Source organism: Falco cherrug, chromosome 4 (assembly GCF_023634085.1).
Source record: "Falco cherrug isolate bFalChe1 chromosome 4, bFalChe1.pri, whole genome shotgun sequence".
Lineage (NCBI taxonomy): Eukaryota > Metazoa > Chordata > Aves > Falconiformes > Falconidae > Falco > Falco cherrug.
Window position 1 is genome coordinate 10,859,399 of NC_073700.1, and position 23,791 is coordinate 10,883,189.

The following is a 23,791-nucleotide window of genomic DNA, read 5'->3' on the forward strand; positions in this document are numbered from 1 at the left end:
CAGCAAATCCCAAAGAGGGGCTGTCAGCCCTTGTACTGGCAGCAAGGCCAGCCCCCGGCCCAGGGTGTCCTCAGCAGCTCCGGGCCAACGGGGACATCGCGCTGTGCCGTGTGGCTGCCGTCTTTGGCGGAGCTGGGAGATAAGAGCGGCGTGGAGCAGAGTGCAGCTGCCCCGTGCAAAGTACAGGGTGGTGCGAGCGAGGCAAAAGCCAGGGGCCACGTGCCGGAGGGGCTGCTGGAGCTGGTGGGGGACACGGCCATGCTCTTCGAGGAGTACCTGCTGCAGGGTGAGTGCAGCCCCTTCACCTTGGAGCGGACAGAAGCCATCGGGGTGACCCAACGCCCCGTGGGAGGGATGTATCTCAGTAGCCAGCAAAGGGATGCGCCAGCAGATGGGTGGGTTGGGTGAGGCAGCAGGGTGGGTAACTGGTCCTGCCCTGCCTGCCCCAGGGCTCAGGCTACGCCTGGGCAGCACCGGACCCCCAGGACACCCTGCTGCAGTGGTGGGGGCTGCAGGGCTGGGCCCCGGGGTTTGCGGGTGTAGAGTACAGGTGGGGTGCCAGTGGGGACACGGGGCACAGGAGCTGCCAGAGGCGGTGTCCCACAGCAGGGACACACACTCAGGTGAGAACTGCCTGTCCCCAGGAGGGGTTCTCCCCCAGAGCACTGAGCCCTTGCCAGGAACTCCCCCTTCCCACGTCCTGCCCCACTGCCCCATCTTCCCTCCCTGACTCCCAGTGTGCCCCTGCCTTGCTCCGGCCCCCTCTGGCCCCAGCATTCCCTGATCGCCCGGTGCCCGGCTCTGCCGCTCCCAGGGTATCCCCCTGCCCAGTGTGTCCCAGGGATCCCAGTGTCCCCTCCTGCTGTGTCTCCTGGACTGTGTCCCCCAGTACAAGTGTCTCCTGCCCCAGGCCTTGTGCCGTCCCCAGCTCCACTGCCCCAGCATTCCCAGTGCCCGTACTGCCCTAACACCAGTCCCCCCAGCCCCACTGCCAATACTGCGCCCGCGCCAGCCCCAGTGCCTCCAGTGCCCCCCAGCGCCGCTGCCCCCGTTGCTCTCCGGTGCAAGTGCCGCCCCCAACCCCAGTCCCCCCCAATGCCAGTGCCGCCCCCAGGCCCCGTGCTCCCCAGCCCCACTGTGAATACTGCCCCAAGCCCAACGCCCCCCCGTGCCGCCCAGCCTCACCGCCCCCGGCCCCACTCCTAGCCCCGCCACCCCCCCCGCCAATCAGGCCCCGCCCTTCCCAATCGGTCCCGCCCTCTCCTCCTGTCAGTCACCGAGAGCCACGTCAGGGCGGGCGGGGCCGCGCCTGCGCAGTGCGGCGGGCGGCGGCGGCAGTGACAGGCTGGCAGGAAGGGGCGGGGGGCAGGAAGGGGCGGGCTGGCACCGGCACCGGCACCGGGACTGGGACGGGGACGGGGACTGCCACGGGGCGGGGAGGGCCTCACCTAGGGGCCGCTTGGCAGCACCATGCTGAAGAAGTTCGACAAGAAGGACGAGGAGTCGGGTGAGGGGAGGCCGCGGGGCTCTGCGTGGGTGGGGGGCCCTCCCGTGGGGAAGGGGAGCTGTGGGGGGAGACCCCTCCCGTGGGGAAGGGGAGCTGTGGGGGGAGACCCCTCCCGTGGGGAAGGGGAGCTGTGGGGGGAGACCCCTCCCGTGGGGAAGGGGAGCTGTGGGGGGAGACCCCTCCCGTGGGGAAGGGGAGCTGTGGGGGGAGACCCCTCCCGTGGGGAAGGGGAGCTGTGGGGGAGACCCCTCCCGTGGGGAGGGGGGTTGTGGAGGGAGACCCCTCCTGTGGGTAAGGGGGGGGCAGCTGCGGGGGGAGACCCCTCCTGTGGGTAAGGGGGGGGCAGCTGCGGGGGAGGCCCCCGAGGGAGCCATGAGGGGACACTGGGTACCAGCTTTGCAGCCGGGGCTGGCTGGCGCGCACCGGGGTGCAGTGTGAAGCACTGTGGAAGCACTAGAGCAGCCTGCTGCTGTCCTCTCCCTGCTGCATCCAGGGGCTAAACCAGTTGTTTTGGCACAGCACACCGAGGTCGCCCGCTGCACCACCAGGTGTGGAGTCTGAGACTAAATATTGAGCATATTAGCCCTGTTCACATTTACCCAACTCTCAAACCAGGTGCTAAAGCAGGGTAGAATCCGATTTGTAGTTTCTGGTATTTTTTCTGGCACACGTGGTCTGCTGTTCCAACAAGATCACTTCCACTTTCAGTGGATCTGAAAGGCTGAGAGCACCTAAAAACCACCAAGTGACTGCTTGACCTTTCAAAACTTTAGGCCTGGGTAGTAAGGAAGAGGTAGATATTTTATGTGGTGTGGAATTGAGGCTAGCTATGATAGTGTTTGCTTTCATGGTTGTGCCTTGTGGTATCTTTTTCATCCTCCTGTGAAGCTTTCTGTGTGCCTTGTTCTGCGTAATGAATCGGTGTGTCCTGAAGTGAATTCATTCAGTGTAAATCTTAGTGGTTGCTCTGTGGACTGTGCTTGCTTTTGATTTTAATATGCATTAAATGCTTTGCCCTTCTTTCCCTTGTCCAAAGCCTCCAGTGACATCCTGATAAGCAGAGAATTTAGTGAGGCAACTGTTGGAGGGGAATTGCTCTTGGCTTTCATTTTTGGGGCTATTCTTCATTTGCACCTGCCACACACTTCAAGGTGTTGGCACTACTTATGGCCAAGGCTGGCAGGAGATGCACTTCCTTGTATTATGGTGCTGACTTGTTGACTTTGCTCATATTCAGAGCTCACAGTGTTTGTTCTTTCTGCCACTGCTGCTTGCGTGCTTCCCAGCATTTTTTCTTTGCTATTACATCTATTTCTCATCCTATTGCTTCTGTCTCAAATGAAGATTCCTAGCATTTACTGCACCTGCCTTTCTCCCGTGGATTGTGTATATGTCCAAAATGTATAGCTTGAGTGCTTGTTTTTCTTAGTATTGGGTGCAGTGCATCACCTCTGAATTTACAGGCCTTGTATACCCATCTTTTCCATGTAAAGGCCAACAGGATGGTCATCTTGTTAAGATAAGTGTGTCTGCTTAATTGGCTTCTGTGACTCTGATTTTCATGGGTGGTTTAGGTAGCCTTAGATGAGCTGCTTCCAGCAGCTCTCAGAAATGCACTTTGAGATGTTATTTTGGGCATAAAATTACGAGATCCTTGCTTGGTCAGTGACTGTTTTTCTGCAAATCAGTATGAATTGTTATTAGTCATCCAATACTAGGAGCCTTCTGAACACACAGCTTCTGTCTTCCCTGTGTCTTTCTCCTCCACTGATGGAAGAATGCTTTGAGACCAGACTGAGACGTCATGTACAATGTATTTCAAGCTCCTTAGTACTATGAAAGATGAAGCAGCAATGCTCCCTTATTCATAGCTGATTTAGGGATTGTAGTTTTGCTGGGCCATGGGAAATACTGTTTTACCGGGCAGGTTTTTTGGAACGTGTTCACATGCTCATACTAGGACTGGTTCATACTAGAGATGTTAATTTTGTTCTTTCCCCTTGTTTTCTTCTCTCCTCAACCCCACGTAAGAGTCTGTGTTTTTTCAGCCACCTGCTGCATTTACAAACTCCTGAGCCAGAGAAGGGCAGTTTATGAACCAGGAAGGAGGCAGAGTGCAGATGTGCTTGCCTTTAAGTGTAAGGGTTACCCTTGCAAAGGCTTCTGGCACCAGCATAGGATGCTTCAAGCCCAGGTCAGATCGGAGCTGGGCCCAGGAGCTGCGCTCTCTAGCAGATCAGGCTTGTTAAACATTGCAGCCATTTCCAGCTCTGTTCCGTTTTGTCCCAGGGCCAGATTGAACATAGGTACTAATTAAAGCCTGCTTATCAATAACTGGCAGCTTTTGAAAAGCTGCAGCTCACAAATGCTTAGGAGGCGAGCTAATAGAGACCGTGCAGTATGATACTGCTTTTCCCTCTGATTATTTCATCCTTAATTGGTGAGGGGTTTAATTATTTAATATAATTTATTCTGTTAAGTGGAACAATGAAAGTTACTCTGTGTCCAGACTCTCTAGTCTGCTGTCTTGTTCTATTAATTAGTGATAGAGCCAAAAATACTTTACTGGTGGATTCCTGATTGGTTTATAAGGGAGGGATAAAGCACTCCTGACTCAACAGTCTGGCAAGCGATACTTCTTTTTGTCTGAGCTTTTGTTTCTAGGCCTGTCTTATTGATGCTCTAACTGTCAGCAAGCCTCCAGCCCAGGGGCTAGAAATAGGTCTTTGGGGATAACAGTGGAGCACAGTTACTTTACAGCTAATCAGTCTACCTCGGCTTATGGCTAGTTACTTCTGGAGGGGATGGCAAACTGAAGAATATTGTGTCTGCTCTTCCCTAACTGCTATGAAGACATCCAATTAATATTACTTAAAAGAGGGAGCTCTGGTTGCTTGGTGTTCATGAAAAAAGTTAGCCCAAAATGCTCAGTCTGTTTTTGAAGCATGGGCCTAGTTAGAAAGTCGCTTTCTCGTAGCACTATTCCTGGAAAGACTTTTCTTTCTTTTGCAGGTGGGGGTTCCAACCCATTCCAGCACCTGGAGAAGAGTGCAGTCTTGCAAGAGGTAAATGCTCAGATGATCTCCTTTTGTGTACCCCTTTCTGGATAGTCTCTCCCTTTCTTGAGTAGGTCACTGAAGAAATTCAGCAAGGAAGTGGGGGTTTATTAAAGTCTGTCTAGCTCTGAAAAAATGGGTAACACTCCCATTGGTTCTTATTTTATTGTTGGAGGGAGGAAGGAAGGAGGTTGAAATGGTCTCTGTGACAAATTAGAGACTGTGAATATAAATAGGAATAAAATGAATAAAATTACCTGGGAAAGCTCACCCTCAAACGAGAAAGTTGGAAAATGGGCCTTGAACACCCCAAATGTCCTGTAGATGACAAAGTTAATGGGTAGGGTGTCAGTAGTTATTGAATAGTCTGAATTCGCTCTGAAAAACTGCCTTTCTGTTCAACAGCAGGTAAACTCAATCCCCAGACGGTGTTGTTTCAGTGTTACCTGTTTGCTTGCAACATTGTGAATGGTGTTGACTCCCCTTAGCCTTGCAAGAGCTTTCATACATCTGTCAGAAGAGTAGTGTTTTAGCTAGCATACAATCCAGACTTGTGTGGGTGAAAGTGTGATGAGGATTTGGCCTTTAAACCTTAATTGCACTTGGATTTGTGATCCCAGACTGTAGAACCAGCTGTTTAAAAAGGATTCCATGTTTAACAGGAATTAAGGGGTAATCTGATCCAAAGTCATTAAGAACCTTGCCATACCTTGCTCACAATGTGGTGTTTGTATTGGTGGCCAAGACCAGACAGGACAGTGTTTGTGAGGAGGTGTTGGTGTCAGCATCCTTATCTGTGCTTTGTTTCCAGGCTCGGGTGTTTAATGAGACTCCCATAAATCCACGAAAATGTGCTCACATCCTCACCAAGATCCTGTATCTCATAAACCAGGTAAGGGAGAGAAAACTTACACCTATACAGAGACACGTGCAGCAGGTCCAAAGCTGGTGGTGATAATTGATATTTCCTTCCTTCCTTTCCAAACATCTTCTAGGGGGAGCACCTTGGTGTCATGGAAGCTACCGAATCCTTCTTTGCTATGACCAAACTCTTTCAGTCCAATGATGTAAGTCTGCTTGTTGTTTTCTGCTGTATTTATCTAGTGGGACAAGCTGTCAATGGGACAAGCTTGACAAATGTCAAGCTTGAGGCATGCATTTTTATACAGTCAGCTTTTCTGTCCTGCCTGGAGCTACCTGATCTGAGTGGGAAGAGTAGGCTGAAAGTTTAGAAACAGAGATCAGCTTCCTAGCCCTTCCCAGACCTTGTAGCAGCTTAACTGAAGCAACCTCTGATTTTGAGACAGATTCCTCCTTCTGAATTGCTCTTTGCCTCTTGAGACTGTGCTAGGCACAGATCAAGCATATAATCAGCTAGAATATACTATGCTTTGTGTCTGGCTTTAAAAGATCCTGCTTCCTGCTGAGAGTCAATAACTGTGTGTCCTGGAGGAGTTCAGGAATTAGTACCTACCCACAGCAGTAATACCATCGCTAGTTGTCCCCTAAACCACAGGGCATTACAATCATGAGACCAGTGTAGAGATTCCCAGACTCAGGAGTATAAATTGCTTGCTTTCTTGCTTTTGAAGCAACAGGGTGCCTTCAGCTAACGATTTCAAGCTTTTCTCCTTGTTCAAGTGACAAGTGAAAGATGAAACTAGATCCACGTAAATCTGGTATCTCTGCGGCTTCACTCTAAGATTGATGGATATAGAAGAGGAAGAGGCATATTGTTAATCAACATGGGTTTTGTACATCTTTTACGCTAAGGCACTGGGGCCCTCTGAAGGTGTCAGGTTCTTGATCTTCACAATAAAATCATAGAAGCAGGGAAAACTGAGATCTCTTCCTATCCTCTCAGCTGATATCTGTCTTCCCTCTTTCCTTGTCAGCCAACTCTTCGTAGGATGTGTTACCTGACTATCAAAGAGATGTCTTCTATTGCAGAAGATGTAATCATTGTTACTAGCAGGTCAGTCACTTCAATTTTCTTTACTGTTATATTCATGTGTCCTCCAGAAGGGCTTGTTCAACCTCTTGAAGATAGTTGTAGTCCTTAAGTAGGGTGAGGATAGGGAATGTCCTTGGTGAGGAAAAGATTTTCCTTTAAAAGAGGCCATTAGAATACAGACATTGAACTCCTAGTGAAGTATGTGAAATGCGCTGTGTCCCTATATCCCATGCTCGTGGCTGTTTGGGTTGTCCCTTTTGGTTATGTGATATGGCAGCACTGCTGATCTTTTGCCCTTTTGCAAAAGACTGGTTCATTAACTCCTACTTTCCTGTCTGAATGCCTTGAAGAATTTTGAAGACTTCTGGCATTAATTCCCAAGGCTTTCAACAGGTAGACAAGGCTTTACTGCTCCTGTAGCAGCACAGGATGCAACTTCACCAGGGAACAGAATTCCCTCTGTGAGTCATTCCTGAATTTCTGATCATCCCACTAAAAGGCTGGTGGGGGGAGACAGGAGCCTGAGGGTATAGGGTGTGCTGAGGGCCAAGGCCATGCAGCAGGCAGAAGACAGTCCCAAGAGCTGCAATGTGATGAACTCCCATCCACTCATAGATGGTCTTGCACTGACCAGGACCCTGGGGAAAGGGCAGGAATGAGCATTCACTAAGGAAGGCAGATGCCTTAGCGGGGTACATGTGTGTGCTCCGGTCTTGATTGGTGATCAGGAGCCCATACAGGGCTTGGAACCTGAGTACTGATCTTTTCCTCCTGCCTTCCCATCCTGGTGGGACTTTCCTGACACCTGCAGTTGCCTGCTTGGCATTCAGCTGTGGTGCTGGCTGCCTGCTGCTCTGTGTGCACTGCGTGTACCTGAGAGCTGCTGGCTCAGCAGTGCAGTACTGAGAGCTTCCTGTTTTCAACCAGCTTAACCAAAGACATGACTGGGAAGGATGACAATTACCGAGGCCCTGCTGTGAGAGCGCTCTGTCAAATCACTGATGTAAGTGCTGCTTTTCCCTTGGGGCAGCCCTAAGCCCTTCATCTTTCCCTACTTCACTCCATCCCACCTTCCACTCTGCTTTTCATGCCTTGCATCTCCCTTTTCACACTCCTGACAGCTTTTCTGTGTCAGCTGTTGTTTCCCTCTCCCTGCAGAGTACCATGTTGCAGGCCATTGAGCGTTACATGAAGCAGGCAATTGTTGACAAAGTGCCAAGTGTATCCAGCTCTGCTCTGGTGTCCTCCTTGGTACGTACTCCCTGCAGGGTGGGCCTGAGGGACAGTAAAGCTGGGAAGCAGTTATCTGTGGTGGGACTGAACAGTTTCAGGGTTTCATTGTTGCTGTTCTTTGTGAACTGAGGGACTAGTACTGAGTTCGTGGGCGATGATCGACCTCTTGAGGCCGCAGCCGTCACGGGCAGGTCTCTGCATGCTCTTCAGTACGTTGCTGCCACCAGCACCCTTGCGGGGAAGGCTCATTGCTTCTTAATATGAGCCGTGATTCCCAAAGCTTCCTCCGTCCTTTTCTTATGGGTCGTCTGTGGCTTGATCTCCCCACAGCACCTGCTGAAGACCAGTTATGATGTGGTAAAACGCTGGGTGAACGAGGCTCAGGAGGCAGCTTCCAGTGACAATATCATGGTGCAGGTAGGAAACCCGCTGCTGACACAGGGAACAGCAAGCAGCAGCTGGGAGTGGAGAAAAATGCTAGAGCTCAGCCAGCCACCTCTGGGCAACAGAGGGCATAAAAGTGGAAAAAGCACTCCATGGGTTTGTGACGATCTCTTTCCCTGCGCAGTATCATGCTCTGGGCTTGCTTTACCATGTGCGGAAGAATGACCGCCTGGCAGTCAACAAGATGCTCAGCAAGTTCACACGCCACGGCCTCAAGTCACCATTTGCCTACTGCATGATGATTCGAGTAGCCAGCAAGCTGCTGGAGGAAGAGGCTGGCAGGTGAGACATCTCCTTTGCCCTGCTGGAAGAATTTCCTCAGGTTCTGCTTCCATTTCCTCTTGCAGACTCACTTACCGTCTCATGAGGGCAATTATTTCTGTCTTTGAAGAGCAGCATGCAGCTTCTACCCTCTTACTGTTGGGTGAAAGCAGCAGAGAAAATAGAGGATGCTTTCATGGTTTTTACGAGCTGGCTTCTATGAGTTGTGTGCTTGCACACTGAATACTTTCTGGTTTCTCTGGACTGTTTTGCATAGGTGTTCTTTACTGAGATATTCTACTTCATTTTCTCTGTCTTCTGTAATTCTTTGGCTACCCTGTATGCAGCGTGGCTTCCTAGTGGATAAGATTTCTGGTGTGTACAGTAAACTCTTGATGTGTGAGGTCTAAGGGAGATTCTCTTTAGCCTGTAAGGCAGAGGGAGTCTTCTCAGAAGGTAGCCTGACTTCTAGCCCCTGCATGCTGGAAGTACAGTATCATGACCACTGCATAATCTGGGGACAGTGGATTTATGGCCACTTTTACCTTTCCAAGGGCTATGGGACCTGCCCATTTCTGCTGTCGGATTCTTAATGTTGTTAGCACCCTTGTTTTAATTCATTCTTGTGGGGTTTTTTGTCCCTTAGCCATGATAGCCCCCTGTTTGACTTCATCGAGAGCTGCCTAAGAAACAAGCACGAGATGGTGGTCTATGAAGCAGCATCTGCCATCGTTAACCTGCCCAACTGCACTGCCAAAGAGCTGGCTCCAGCTGTCTCAGGTAAATGTGGAGCTCACAGCAATGGCGAGGGAATTATGGACCTGCAGTGGTAACATCTCCTGATGACCCCAAGAAACAGGACCTTGTGTAGTTTCAGGCTTGTAGTACTGCCATACCGTTTTTTGCTTTATGCTGATGCTGAGAGCCTGTGATATGTGTGAGTAGCTTTTCTCCTGTAAAGGTTTTTGCCTGGTGTGTTCAAGTGTGGGTTACTGGAGGGGTCTCTTTTTTTTTTTTTTTCTTTCTTTCTTTCCCTCCTCTCTCCTGGGAAACAAAGCTTGAGTTCTAACTGATAAATCTTCCTGCTTTAGAGTGAGTGTACCTGTGCAAAAAGCCAAGGTATTGGGGTCCTGCCTTCCCAGCTCAGTCCAGTCCAAAGGTTCTTCTGAGCTGGGACTGTTGTCAGGTAGGGAGGCTGTGTGTCACCTCTTTGCACGGAGAGAGGGCCCTTCATGGGCCAGCCCTGGGAAAGGAACAGAGTTTGCATAGAAATGGAGAACAGCAGTTCAAATTGACTTAGTAGAAAAGATGACAAGGTGATGAAATCGGCTTTGAAGAAGAGTGAAGGATAGCAGCACCATGGAAGAAGAGGGAGGTGGGTAAGAGCTCTTTGTCAGCAGGGGTGTCTGGCAAAGGAGAATACAGGGAGGGAGGGAGGAATCTGGTAAATTCACAGTTGTTTTTTAAGCATTCTTCTAGTTACCTTGTGCTTGCAGCTGTCTCTTCATTTAAGCTCTTGCTTTAGGTATGAAACACTTCTCAATAATAGATTGCCTAAACGTCTGCCTTTGTTGTTTTCCCTCCTTGCAGTTTTGCAGCTGTTCTGCAGCTCCCCAAAAGCAGCGCTGAGATACGCAGCTGTCCGTACCCTCAACAAGGTAGGAGCCAGCCTCTTGGGAGCTGTAATAGTTTCTCATGTGCAGGGAGGTGCAGACTTCAGAAGAGAAAGGGGGGCAGATTATGTGATGATTTTCTGTGAATAACCTCTACCGTGAGCTACAGCTTTACATTTCATTGGTGTCTGAGTGCAATAAAACCTCAAAGAACACTTTAAGAAGGAAAAAAGAACACCTAAAGCAATCATTTTCACAGGTCTCTGTAAGTGTGTCACTGGTCTTATGTGTTACTACTTTCCCTTTTGAGCTTCCCATGGTGAAGGAGCTCCTTGTAAAACAGGGATCAAACCTTGATGCTGCTTCTTGCCTGTTCCGTGGCAATCTTTGCTCCAGCTTTTCCTTTGACCTTGTAAACTCTAAAAAAAGAAAAAGACAGGATGGCAGTGTCTGGTAACTGCTGTGCTTCCACCCACAAAGCTGTTCTGCAGAACTAGGCTTGCTGAGTTTTTATTGGGAGTTCATAGCTTTCTTTTCTTAATATAAAGAGGAGAATGAGAGAGTTAAAAGTAGTAAAAGATCGTTTATTACTACTGCTTCTCTTCCAGCAAGAGATGCAATTCTGCAGGAAGAAACAGCTTGTTACTTCAACCTCAGATTAGTTGTTTGTCTGAGATGACCTACATGTACAATCATTTATTTTTACAGGAGGGAGTGAGAGCTTACAAGACTTGAGTGAGTTTTGCCAGCTGGACTTTCTGCATCTATTGAGTGATTTCTGCTCTTCCTTCTCTGCTCTAGGTGGCCATGAAGCACCCATCTGCTGTGACTGCCTGTAATCTAGACCTGGAGAACCTTGTGACAGACTCGAACCGCAGCATAGCCACCCTGGCCATCACCACACTGCTGAAAACTGGCAGTGAGAGCAGCATTGACCGGCTCATGAAGCAGATCTCCTCTTTCATGTCCGAAATCTCAGATGAGTTCAAAGTAAGGAAGTGGGAGGAGGAGGGACATGCAGGTTCCTGAAGAAAGCCCTTGGCCTTTGTCCATGTTTGTGTGTGCAGTCTGAAACTTGCATGGAGCTGTTCCCAGGAGCTGGGCTGCAGAATATTTTCGGGGAAGAGAAAGAATCTGAGGCTGTTGGCCTAAGCCATGCCTTGGTTGTACAGCACTCAGCTCCAAAGTCACATGCTCTCTTCTGGGAAGACACCCTTTGAGAATTAAATCTTTTTCTTCTTCCCAGTTGGTGTGGGCTTTTGCTAGGGGCTGGCCCAGTGCATGAAGAGCAGTCTCCCCCAGTTTCTAGGATTGTACCTCCTGGAACTGTGGTTTTTTGGATAAGTAAAGGCAAAACTGTAGTTTCCAGGCTAGGGACCAGCACAAAATTAACACAAGTCAGCCTTCCCCCCCCGGCCTGGTGACACTGAATCCTTTTTTCACCTGCCCCCCTTTTCCTCCAGGTTGTAGTGGTGCAGGCTATCAATGCACTGTGTCAGAAATACCCTCGCAAACATGCTGTCCTCATGAACTTTCTCTTCACTATGCTTCGGGAAGAGGTAAGTTTGCAGGACAACGACTTTTTGTTCCATGTTTATATGCATGAACTGCAGGACTGCATGGTGACCCCTGTGAGAGTCAAGCTTTTACTGATAGTGCTGTGCAGTAGGAGCCTCTCTCTAAAAGGCTTGCAGTCTGACTGGCAGAAATGGCCAGCTGGGCACAACAGTTATACGCATACTGCCAGGCATATTTTTAATGTGGTTTTCATTCTTTTATTTTTCTGGGGGTTTATTAACTCTCAAAGCAAATGCAGGCAGCAGCAGATCTATTGGCATTCCATGTGTGTTTCACATTTGAACCAGCTTTCTTTTATACTTTGACAGCAAATTCCAAGAAGTTTTGTCTTGTACACAAAGATTCTATAGCAACCTATTTATTGATGACACAGGACCACTTTTGTTCTGTTCTCTGTGGTGTGGTGATGAAGGCATCACGAGTACCTATAATCATTCCCTGCGTTCAGTCAGACATAAATTGCAGAAAGACAGCTTCACAGAGGTTTGCTGAGGCTGTTTCTAAATGAGCTAACATGCCTGCAACACAGCTGGCCCCACTGCTTGCTCTGACATCACTTTCTGCCAATTACAGCCTCTCATTTGGGAACAAACCAGAGCATCTCATTTTGCTCCTGTGAAAAATGGACTATTCTCCTTTCCCAGATTTTCTGTGGGTGGATGGTATCATTTTGAATGGGGTTTTGTAGTTCAAACCATTTTGTTCTAAAGCTTTTTTTTAACCAAAAGTAGCTCCAGAAGGATCCCCCCAAATACCCAGCACTGCACATGTAATTGGCAGAGGATAGTGTGCAATTTAATCCCCTGGTGTGTATTGAGGACACTAGGAAATAGTGTCTGAAGATAACCAAGCATCAACAGCATGTCAGGTTATGGGGTGTGCCTGGGAAGATACTGATTGCCTGTCTTCCCACACTAATGGGCCTATTTGCTGGGTCCTGCTGTGGCAAATATGATCCTTAATATATTTCTCTTGTGATTCATCCTCAGATGTCTGGTGCTAAAGGGGAGAGGGTTGGGCTTTTTCTCCTCCCATATGGCTGTTTTTATGCACTAATTCTAGTAGCAGAGGATTTTGAAGGAGATGTAAACCCTTCAGGCGGATGCATTCTTTTACCCTCTTTAGGACTTGTTTTTTCCTTCACTGCGGCCATTCTGAAGGGAGTTGGCAAGAGAGCTTGACTGTTAGCTGGCCCTTTGGGTGTAAAGAGGGTCAAAAGTGGGGACAGCATTACTGCCTTTCTCCTTTCAAACACAGATTAAGAGCGCTGAGTGTGAGTGACCTTTTTGAAGAAAAGTCTTTCCTGTCTGGCTAGTTCAGAGTCTCTAAAATACTTTGAGATTGCCAGCTGAGCAGTTCCCTTTTGCTCCTTAGGGTGGCTTTGAATACAAGCGAGCTATCGTGGACTGCATCATCAGCATCATTGAGGAGAACTCGGAGAGCAAAGAGACAGGCCTGTCTCATCTCTGCGAATTCATTGAGGACTGCGAGTTCACCGTGCTGGCCACTCGTATCCTCCACCTCTTGGGGCAGGAAGGGCCCAAAACCAACAACCCCTCCAAATACATTCGTTTCATCTATAACAGGGTTGTCCTAGAGCATGAAGAAGTCCGGGCAGGTAAGAGACAGACCTGGAAAGCTGTCTACCCTATGGCAGATCTCCAAGGAAATAGTGTATGAACACCTTTGCTTTTGTGATTCGCCCTTGTTCTGAGCAGATCTTTTTACACAGCAAAGATCCTGCAGTAGTATTGATGGAAGAGGTAGCCTGCAGCTGAGAAACGGGGAGGGAGATGCAACACCTAAAACTAGACAGAGGAGCTTTGCAGGCACTTTGCTGTAATACATCTGCCTCTCTCTAGTCACAGTAATGCTTTACTAGTGCTAGCATCTCTCACGTGGCATTTCATCAAGGCCAGGAAATGGAGGAAACTTCAACTGATTTCTTTGCTTTCTAATTCTGTTTTCATGACTTGTACTACAGGTGCTGTAAGCGCCCTGGCCAAGTTTGGAGCCCAGAATGAGGAGATGTTACCTAGTATCTTGGTGTTACTGAAAAGGTGGGTTGTACCTCAGAGGTTTTCAACATCCTGGGTGAAAAACCCTGTTTGCTTGAGAGCTTGTTAGCATCCCCATGCATGTCTAGTCTTTTCCAGCTGTGGACCTGAAAAGGTACAGTGGGTACCTGGGATCCTGTGATGGGATCGCCACTGGATTCAGCACCACAAAGTGGACAGAATCCAAGTGTGGCAGATGATTGCTTTTCTAAACCAATTACTAGTAGACTGCTGGTTGTCTCCTATTGGCATGTTCTTTCTGGCCCCGTAAGGTGTCTTAGTCACCTGGATGCATTTGCATGGACTCTGCTGCCTTGCACTGAAGAAAGTTTTCTGCTTTTTCCTCTCAGGTGTGTGATGGATGACGACAACGAAGTGAGAGACAGAGCCACCTTCTACCTGAATGTTCTGGAGCAGAAGCAGAAAGCCCTCAATGCTGGCTACATCCTGAATGGTAATGCAGGAAGTCCTCAAAACAAGTCTCATCTCTTTCCTGGTTTAACGAGTGACAAAGAGCTGGTATTATCTGTGGTTTCAGTGACTTGTCCCTTCTGTCCCCAGGTTTGACGGTGTCTATCCCTGGCCTGGAGAGGGCTCTGCATCAGTACACCCTGGAGCCCTCCGAGAAACCCTTTGACTTGAAATCTGTTCCTTTGGCAACAGCTCCTATCATCGAGCAAAGAGCAGGTGAGGAACAGTCCCCTAAATGCTGGTCAAAACTGCTAGTAATTCCCTTGCAGCTCAGCCCTCAGACAGCAGACTACACTGGGGTTGCTGGGAATTGCTGAGCTCCATCCTGTTTGAATTTTGTGGGATTACATCTTCTGCAAAGACTAAGGCCAGCAAATCTGGTTGCTCCCACATTAGTGTTTCAGTTTAGTACAACTGCTAATAGTAGTAATAGTTGGTAATCCTCACTGGAGCTGCTGCAGTTGCAAAGGTTTTAGGAAACTAAATATGGGTGTCTAGTCCATAGCAAGATGAGAAACGAGCTTTCCTCATTTCCTCCCTTAGACAAATTCCTCTCCAGACATCAATCTGTTTTCTTATTTAGTTACTACTTACTCTTCACCTTCAAATCTTTTGTTGGGTTTGTGGTGTGAGTGTGTTTTCTTTCTGTTTTGCAGAAAATGCTCCTGTTGCTGTAGTCAAACAGCCAGAGAAGGTGGCAGCGACACGGCAAGAAATATTCCAAGGTGAACTGATACAAGGCCTCTCCTATGCCTGTGTGTGAGAACAACATAGCAACTTCTTGCTGAGCCTGCCTTAGCCCCTCTGGCTTTTTCCCACCTGCTTTCATAAAGTGACATGGGCTCCCTCCCAACTTTAAGTCAACTGTTCGCTCCAGGGAGGGTGGGCAGGCATGCCTGCAGTCCTGTTCTTTCTGTATCGCGATAGATCTGGACACAGCATGACTCTGCCTTTAATTTTGAAAGTCCCTATTGAATCCTTATGGATTTTTGATGGACAGTTCCATACTGCAGCAGCTTCTGGCAGCTTAAATGAGGGCTCTGAAACTGCTAACACGTTCCTGTGAGGTGGGGAAGGCAATGGTTTCTGTGTCCTCTGTTTCAGAGCAACTGGGGGCAATCCCAGAGTTTCGGGGACTGGGCCCGCTCTTCAAGTCTTCCCCAGAGCCTGTTGCCCTGACGGAGCTGGAGACAGAGTACGTGGTTCGTTGCACCAAGCACACCTTTGTCAGCCACATGGTGTTCCAGGTGGGTAACTGTGGCATGTGGTGCTGAAAGATGATTGGAAAATAAGCTCCTGACCAGTTAAAAGCTCCACTGGGAAGAAGCTCGGGGATATCTGTGTGCAGAGCACGTCACTGCAATGAGGAGTCCTTAGTTTCTCATCCAGGGCAGCAGAGCCCCAGAAAAAATTAATTAGGGAGCCTGTGTGTGTGGCTGAATGGTGCTTACACGTAGTCCAAATAAAACGAGCAAGCACTAGATGGGGCTGTTCTCACTGAGCAGCTGGCAGGATGAGCTGTGTTCTTTCCTCACGGTCCCCAGGCTTGTGGTTTGGGCATAAAAGAGTGAAGTTTACTGAAACACTGAAGAGGGTACCCAGGAAAGGGACGTAGTGGGGGAGAACTCTTCATCCCCTACATCTTGTTTTAGCTTGTGTAGTACACATGCTTTTTTCTGTATGTCTTGGCCTTGGCTGTACTGCCCTGCTGCTACATGTGAGATACTAGGATTGGTGTGCCAGCATCTTTGGTCCTCGGGGAGTTCAAGGCACAATGAGTCTTACAATAGCTTGTCAACAGCCGTGTTTTGTCATTAGCCAGCTCCTTCCTCAAAAGCTCAGAACTGCATACGCAGTCCTCATAGGGGCTGATCTTTGTTTCTGTTGTCCATCTACCAGATATAATTGTGTGAGGTTAAGTGACTTGTGATTGCAGCTGGAGCAAAGTCTGATCAGCAAGTTTAGACTTGCTGAAACAAGCTTGCTGAAACTTGCAAAGGATCATCTTCCCATCTGCTGTGGGGCACTGTTCCCTATAGCGTCAAGTGAAGTGTAGGCAGCACAGTACTCAATTTCCATACAGCAAAGAGTTAACCTGGAAATTACCATCCAGGGAGAAAGGACAAAGTACAGTTAGAGGAAAAATTTCCATACTAACTGGTGACCTGAAACAGGCAGAAGCTGACACATCCCTGCCCTCGCTGAATTTGTGCTTCTGCCTGGGTTGCAGTAGGCAGGCCTCGGGTAGTTGTGTGCTCGTTCATTGTAAGTGTTGTTTCCTTTAAAAACCAAACAAACCAACCAAAACAGTTTGCTGGAGCACTGGAGTCCCCTGCAGGGTTTTAGTTTCTCCCCTAAAGCATTTAAATGAGTAGGTTTTAGTCACAGTTGCTCTGTGAGTAACCTGGAACAGACAAGCCCTATGACTAGCCAGCTGATAGCAGGGTGCCCTGCTGAAACACAAAGACTAGGGGTTCGTAAGTTGACACCACACTCCCGCTCTGCCTAAAGTGAGTCTGCTATTAGATCTATAGTGAGCAGCTTCAAGCTGTTGCTGCTTTCTGCTTCCCTGTTCAGTTTGACTGCACAAACACCCTGAACGATCAGATCCTGGAGAATGTCACGGTGCAGATGGAGCCAACAGAGGGATATGAGGTCATTGGCTACGTACCTGCCAAAACCCTGGTGTACAACCAGCCGGGTACCTGCTACACGCTGGTGGCACTGTCTGAAGAGGATCCAACAGCAGGTAAACAGTTTGCCCTCTGTGTTTTCCTGACATTCTCCAAATTAAGCGTACTGTATTGCTCACCCCCACAGATTCTACCTTGCATCCTAGCCAGATATTTATAGCTGTGTGTGGGTGCAGCCGTGAGTGATGCTGAGCATGACTTCTCTCTGCTGTTCGGGGGATGTCAGGTGTCCCTTCTCCTCTCCCCGTTCCCTTGTGCTATAGCATTGACGAGTCAGGCAATGAGAGCTGGCAGATAAGTATTCAGCACTCTGCTGAGTTATCTTCCATGCACCCTGGCATGTCCTTTAGCATGTCGGTTCTTTGTGTTAGTATGTGAGGAGCTGGTACTTTTGTAAAGTGCTGTGAGTGCCCAGCTGCTTTGAGTAGCAAATGCATATTTCAGAGAAACTGCTAGAATTTCAGGGATGTCTGTTTGAACTGAACATCCCCTCATTTGTCACTGTCCAGAACATGAACCGGGCCTTACCTGTGCTTTGGTTTCCCTCGTTTGTGTTCTGGGACTGTGCGCCTGTGTGTGTTGCTGCTGTTCACCCAGCAGTGCCCATCTTCTTAGGGGTGAGTCATCACTTCCTCTCCCAGCCGAGTGCTATTAATCAGCTGCTGTGTTGCAGTGCAGGGTGGTTTCATGTCAGAGGCACACGAACCGATCCCTAGATAAGGATCTTGCCTCTTTACAAGGCACTGGTGGGCCACGTTTAGTTAGTATTCCCAACACAACTTGAGGTTCATCAGTAATAGCATTTAATCTGAGGATTATGGTCTGGTACAACCATCATGAGCCTATCTTTATCACTGTTTGCTAGCCTTAATATTAAAAATAAATACCTTGTCCTTGAGAGACAGAAACTGTGGGAGAGCCCTCTCTAGGTCACTGGCTAAGCCTGTACTGCTGACAATGATGGAGAACCCAGATCTCCCAGCCCAGTCCTGCCACTGGGGAGTGCGGATCTGTGGTAATGTGAGATTTGCCTTTGCCTCCCCTGCCTCCAGTGGCCTGTACCTTCAGCTGCATGATGAAGTTCACTGTCAAGGACTGTGATCCGAACACGGGTGAGACAGACGACGAGGGTTACGAGGACGAGTATGTGGTAAGGAGCTGGGCGTGTACCTGATCATGGAAAATGCTGTCATTTTGAGGGGTTTTGTGATCTGTACTTAGATCCCTGCGAGCAAGTGATGTGACCACTGGCGCTGATGTGGGCAGTATTATGTGAAGAGGAGGTTCTTGCCATCTGTGTGGTGTCTGTCCCGGGATGCAGATGTGGGTTTGCAGAGCTTGCTTTGCCTTGTTTGGAATATCTGGCAGACACCTGACTGTGCAGGATACCTATGTTTTGGGAGGCCATGGTGTGTCCTCCAGGCTTGGCTGGCTGTGCCCTTATGGGCTCTAGCAATAGCATGGTCAGGCTTGTGGAGACAGAGGGCCTTTGGACATCTTGTGTTCTCCATGAGTTGCTCTTTGTGGTGGCACAGTTAATTGCCTAGTGGCTTGCCTGATACAGGGAGATTGCTGGCCTTGTTCTTGCTCTGGGGAAGGTGGGTATCATGGTGTAACCTCAGCTGGCAACTAAGTACCTCACAGCCCCTCACTCACTCCCCCCAACAGGGAGGCGTGGGGAGGAGATTTGAGGGAAAAGGTAAAACTTGTGGGTTGAGATAAGAACGATTTAATAATTAAAATAAAATAATAATAGTAATCACAACTGTAATGAAAAGGGGAGAGAGGAATGAAATCCAAAAGGAAAAGCCAAACCAAACAAGCTCCAGGTCACGCACAATACAATTGCTCACCACCTGCTAACCGATGTCCAGGCAGGCCCCAGCCAACCCCCCCAGTTTATACACTGAGCATGATGTTCTATGGTATGGAATGTCCCTTTGGCTCGTTGGGATGAGCTGTCCTGGCCGTGTCCCCTCCCAGCTTCTTGTGCCCCTCCAGCCTTCTCACTGGCAGGGCCTGAGAAACTGGGAAGTCCTTGACCTACAATAAATTGCTTACCAACAACTGAAACCGTCAGTGTATTATCAGTATTATTCTCATACTAGATCCAGAACACAGCGCTGTACCAGCTACTGAAAATTAACTCTGTCCCAGCTGAAGCCAGGGTGGTGGGGCTTTTCCCTCTCCAGCACCAAGACCGATGAAAGCACCGATGCTGCAGAAGTGCCTCTCTTCCAGGCTTTGCTGTTTCCAGGGCAGGCTGTTTTACCATAAAGCAAGAAGCTGAACTTATGCTTGGTCAGAAACTGAGGCTGGCTCACAGAGGGTGGTGCTTACTCTCTGGAGAGAAAGGGATGTTGTGGCACAAACTCAGCTTGCCCTGTTAGCTCCAGAGGCTGTTTGCTATGGATTGCCTGTCACTGCTTTGAATCTGATTTGAGGCACTGCTGTGCAGTGAGTCACTGAGGACACAGCTTCCTCCCAGAAGGAGTGGGGAGGGTTTTTCCTGATGGAATGTGCAAGGTTAACCCCTCTCTCTGCTTCTCACCAGTCATCGGGGCATTTGAGTGATATTTAAACAAGCTCTTCTATGTGTTTCAACCAGAATCAGGAGGAGATTCTTTCCTGCAGTGATTGCTGAAATGAATGCAGGCTGGTGTCCAGCCAGCTCTGGCACTGACTGCCCTGCGATACACGCTCTGGAGGGACAAGCTCAGTTCTGCTTTGCACAGATCTAGTCACAGCAGCAGTTCAGCTAACCTGGCGTGTCGCGTTAGGTGATAGCAACTGTCTGACAGTGTCTCACTGTACTTTACCAGTCTGCAAAACCATAAGGCAGAAAGGCAAAATACAAGCTTATAAACGTTCCAGGGAATCAAATGCGGCATCTGCGTGAGCACAAGCAGCTATTTCTTAGCTTTTGGTTTTTTCCTTTGTTTTGTATGTTTCTCCAGTGCTTTGATCTCTGTCAGGCCAAGGGCTGTGCTTAGAATGGGAACCTGCTTTGTAGACACTGGAAATGACATGACCAGTGGCTTTGCCAGGCCTAGCAGTTGCTTGACCAGAAGGGGCAGGACTTGTTCTGAGGTATCCACGAGTGGAAGTGGAGGCTGTCTCCTACGTTCACCTGATTTCAGGGAACCCGGTCTAAAGTTCACTTTGGAGAGAGCAGGGTTAAAAATAACCATGTTTCACTTGGACCTCTTCTGCCACCAGCTTGAAGACCTGGAGGTAACAGTGGCTGATCACATCCAGCGAGTTCTGAAGCCAAACTTTGGAGCAGCCTGGGATGAAGTGGGTGACGAGTATGAAAAGGAAGAGACCTTCACTTTATCTGCAATTAAAACCCTTGAAGGTAAGGGGTTGTTGAGCCCAGCAGAGCTCTTAACATTCCCTCCAGCAGGCAGAGTCTGGAGGCACAGTCTGGCTCACTTTAGATCTCTCACAGAAAGGCTAATGGGGCAAAACCCTTCACAAGCTATTTCACCACAGCTGTTAAATACAGAGCTACAGTTAACGTGATAACAAGTTGAGGTTTCAAAAAACCCAACGAGCATTCTGGGCCCTGTGGAGACCAGGCTGGATCATGAAGCAAGAGAACATCTTGCTTTGCTCTCGTACTCTACCTTCCTAAGCAGACAGACTGTCGTTCAGCTGTGAGCTCCCACTTTCCTTTTTGAGACCAGTAAGAAAAGATTCAAAGAGCAAAAAACATCAGGCTGATGGGCAGGCTCATGGTGTAAGCCCTCTTCTCTTCCATGATGTTTTAGAGTCCTTTTATTTTTCCTGAGCAAGCTGCAGAAACCCTTTGATGGCTTAGAAGGGTGTCCTTGTCCTGTAACGATCGCTGTGCTTCCTTGTGCAGCCCCTTGGGATTTGTAATACCCTCCCTCAGCCTTTTCAAATTCCTCCTGAAGACCTGTGTCACCTGCAAGATGTCTCCTTCCTTCTGCAGCTGTCCCCAGAGAAAGAAGCAGGCTGTCAGGGCCGCACAGTTAGCGCGCAGTCAGCTGCATTCTCCTGCTTCCGTCGTCTGACTCATTCACCCTCCTCTTTCTGTTGCACCTTTGCTGCAACAGTTAACGGAACCGCCGTGTGGCGGTGGGGTTTTTGTGCATTGCCTTTGCCTCCCTCATGGCCTCCAAAACCACAATACTGGCCAATGCTATGTGTCCCTTGGGACCAGGAACATGAACCCTAACATGTAAGGAGGGCGTGAGTCGCCTTTAGATGCTCTCTGTGTGTCTCTGTTAAGGTACCTGTGACATGGAGCCCATTTTATTTTTTTCTTAACAGAGGCAGTTAGTAATATTGTGAAGTTCCTGGGTATGCAGCCCTGTGAGCGATCGGATAAAGTGCCAGATAACAAGAACTCCCACACGCTGTACCTGGCAGGTAAGCTGTGGGTGAGGCCTCTGCCGGAGGAGCAGCTCTTTGGGAGGTCACACAGAGCTGCCTGTTAAAAATCAGGGCAGGAGTTTCTGATGGAGCCCGCTGTGCTCTGGGTAGGATTTGGAGGCGTGTTCCTCCATGGCTTCTGTCTCCGCAAGTGTGCAGCAGCTGGTGTTGGGGATCAGCGAGGGTGCTGTGACGGGGGGATGTCGGCTGGGATCATCCCGAGGTTCAGCTGGGTGGAATTGGCTGTCTCCGTGACCTGTGGCCTCCTAGTTCAGAGTGAGCCTGCAGAGGAAAGTACGGCACCTTTGCCTGGCAAAATGGAGCTCTTGGGCAAGTGACTGGTGGTCACTGAAGGAGGGTCGTGCCTGGGTCTCTTCTCAGCTGGCGTTTAAGTTTTGCTTTCATGATTTGCACAGTAGCAAGAGCCCCAGGTACGTCATAACCAATGGGAAATGCGCTGCCTGAGGGTCTCTTCTGGCCCAGTGCTGGGGATTTGCTGGACTGCCTGGGGAAACCTGCCCTTGCCAAACAGTAGTAGTCATTTTTTTAAGCTTGCGGGAGAGGGTGGCCTGCAACACGCTCACTCCTTCCTCCCGCTCTCCCTTCCAGGTGTGTTCCGGGGTGGCCACGACCTCCTGGTACGGTCTCGTCTCGTCCTGACCGACACCGTGACGATGCAGGTCACTGCCCGCAGCGGAGAGGAGCTCCCTGTGGATGTGATCATGGCCTCTGTCGGCTAAACCGCCTTTTCCAGGACTGTCCTGTCCCCGAGCCCCTGCGGGCGACGCTTCTTTCTCTGGCAGCAGTATAGGGATCACATTCACTACAGCAGCTTTTGTGTCCTCTGCAGTACATTGTGTCCGGGGCTCTGTCCATAAAATAACCGTGCGTTTAGGGTCTGGTTTTACGAAGCGCCTTGTCGCCGCGCTGGAGCGTTTCCCAGCGGGTGCCCAGCTGTCGCCGCGGCGGGCAGGCGCCACCAGCCCGTGACCGTGACCGCCGCTCCCCTGTCCTTTTTATGTCGTTCAAATAAAACCATCTCGTACCGTTGCCGGCCTGTCTGGGGGAGGGCGAGGCGTTCCGCTCCCGGGGGCCGCCCCGCCCCGCGGCCCGCCCCTGCCCGCAGCCACTTCCCCGCCGGGGCGGAGCGCCGGGCCGAGCCGCGCCGAGCCCAGCCGAGCGGCGGGATGTGCGGCCGCACGGCCTGCTCCCTGGGCGCCGACAACCTCCGCCGGGCCTGCGCCTACCGCGACCGGCGGGGCCAGCGGCGGCAGCCCGAGTGGGTGCGGGCGGAGCGGTACCGGCCCTCGTACAACAAGGGCCCGCAGTCCAGCGGCCCGGTGCTGCTCTCCCGCCGGCACCTCCAGCAGGTACCGCCCTCCCCGCGCTTCGCAAACCGAAAGGGGCAGCCGGGTGTCCTGGGGCTTCAGTTCTGGGACGGGACGGGGTTGGGCCTCCCGCGGTGGCGTGGTACCGGTCTGCGTTGTAACGGCTGCTTGGGCTTCTCTTTGCTCAGGGTACGGGGCGGGTGTTGAATTTTCTAATTGCACAGATGCCGCCTCTCGTTAGTATTTACGTGTTCCAGAAGAGGGTGGGGAATCGGTACCGTACTTCCAGCATAGCCTTATATTTTCTGCAAAAAAATCATACATAAGTGATTAACTCTGGTAGAATTTGTTTCCTAAGTGTCTATAACTGCTCTGCTGGTTTCATTCTGCCTCCCTGAGGATTTTTTTTTTCCATTTCATAACATTGCATGGTGTGTTCAGGTTGCATTGGTAGGGGAGAGCAGAGAAAAAAAAAATCTGCTTCAGAGTTGTAAAATAACCGTACACCTGTGGTGACCGTTATCCCGGCTAATTTTAAGCCTCGCCAGACCTTTCTCAGAAAACCGGAGCAGCCTGTACAACTGTTTCTGCACCTTGTTTGGTTTCCGTGTAAGCAGGTGCCCAGGGAGGTGCTGCTCGTTCCTGTTCAGTGGGGTGAAGCTGGGCGCGCTGAGTTGGAACACACCTGTCTGGGCTCCCCGAGTTGAAGCACACCAGCCTGGGCTCCCCCTGCTCTTTCTCCCCTGGCCCGTGGGGCAGTGAAAGGAGCTGCTGCACTGAGCAGCCGGGACACCTCAGTGGGGCCGTGCTGGAGCGCCATGGGCGATTCCGTTAGCCTTCGTACCCTCCTTTCCTGCCTTGGGGTCCCACGTCCCCCTGAGAGCAGCTCTTGGAGCAGAGGAATGCAGGGCTGGGAGTGTCATACAGGTCACAGGCAGATGCCTGCTCAGTTGTCCACCTCTGTTGAAGTTGTTGGGATACAGGTACAGTGTGAGGTGCCCTTTTTTGCCTCCCAAGATCTGTGGGAGGCTCTGGAAGACTTCACAAAACTGGGCACATACACATCCATATATATATCTATTTATACACACACGCCTATGGTAGGTATATATGTGTGTATCTACTGCAGTTCTTTGGGAGCAGATGCCCCCCGGGGCCTTGCTCACCCAGCTGTGTGCTGCTGGGGCTGGCAGCT

At 50.0% G+C, this 23,791-nt stretch overlaps 2 protein-coding genes across 3 annotated transcripts in view; both read left to right on the plus strand.

Moving 5' to 3' along the window:
- COPG1 (COPI coat complex subunit gamma 1) lies at positions 1 to 22,318 on the plus strand. Of its 2 annotated transcripts, none has more exons than XM_027805572.2 (24): positions 1 to 286; positions 4,520 to 4,572; positions 5,375 to 5,455; positions 5,559 to 5,630; positions 6,459 to 6,538; positions 7,445 to 7,520; positions 7,676 to 7,768; positions 8,081 to 8,167; positions 8,319 to 8,476; positions 9,102 to 9,235; positions 10,046 to 10,113; positions 10,870 to 11,058; positions 11,532 to 11,627; positions 13,021 to 13,264; positions 13,631 to 13,706; positions 14,054 to 14,157; positions 14,265 to 14,390; positions 14,831 to 14,899; positions 15,279 to 15,421; positions 16,752 to 16,923; positions 17,920 to 18,017; positions 20,087 to 20,225; positions 21,167 to 21,265; positions 21,878 to 22,318. In XM_027805572.2, the coding sequence occupies exons 1-24, from the start codon at positions 259 to 261 to the stop codon at positions 22,006 to 22,008; spliced, it is 2,616 nt and encodes an 871-aa protein (XP_027661373.1). In that variant the 5' UTR covers positions 1 to 258; the 3' UTR covers positions 22,009 to 22,318. The 2 variants fall into 2 exon arrangements, with proteins under 2 accessions (XP_027661373.1, XP_055563929.1); XM_055707954.1 differs by lacking the exon at positions 1 to 286 and adding an exon at positions 1,381 to 1,507.
- Positions 22,315 to 23,791, plus strand: part of HMCES (5-hydroxymethylcytosine binding, ES cell specific) — a 5,704-nt gene continuing 4,227 nt past the window's right edge. Inside the window, exon 1 of the mRNA XM_005432601.4 lies at positions 22,315 to 22,638. Within this exon, the coding sequence (XP_005432658.2) occupies positions 22,456 to 22,638 (183 nt within the window). The 5' untranslated portion in view covers positions 22,315 to 22,455. The remainder of the gene's footprint in view (positions 22,639 to 23,791) is intronic.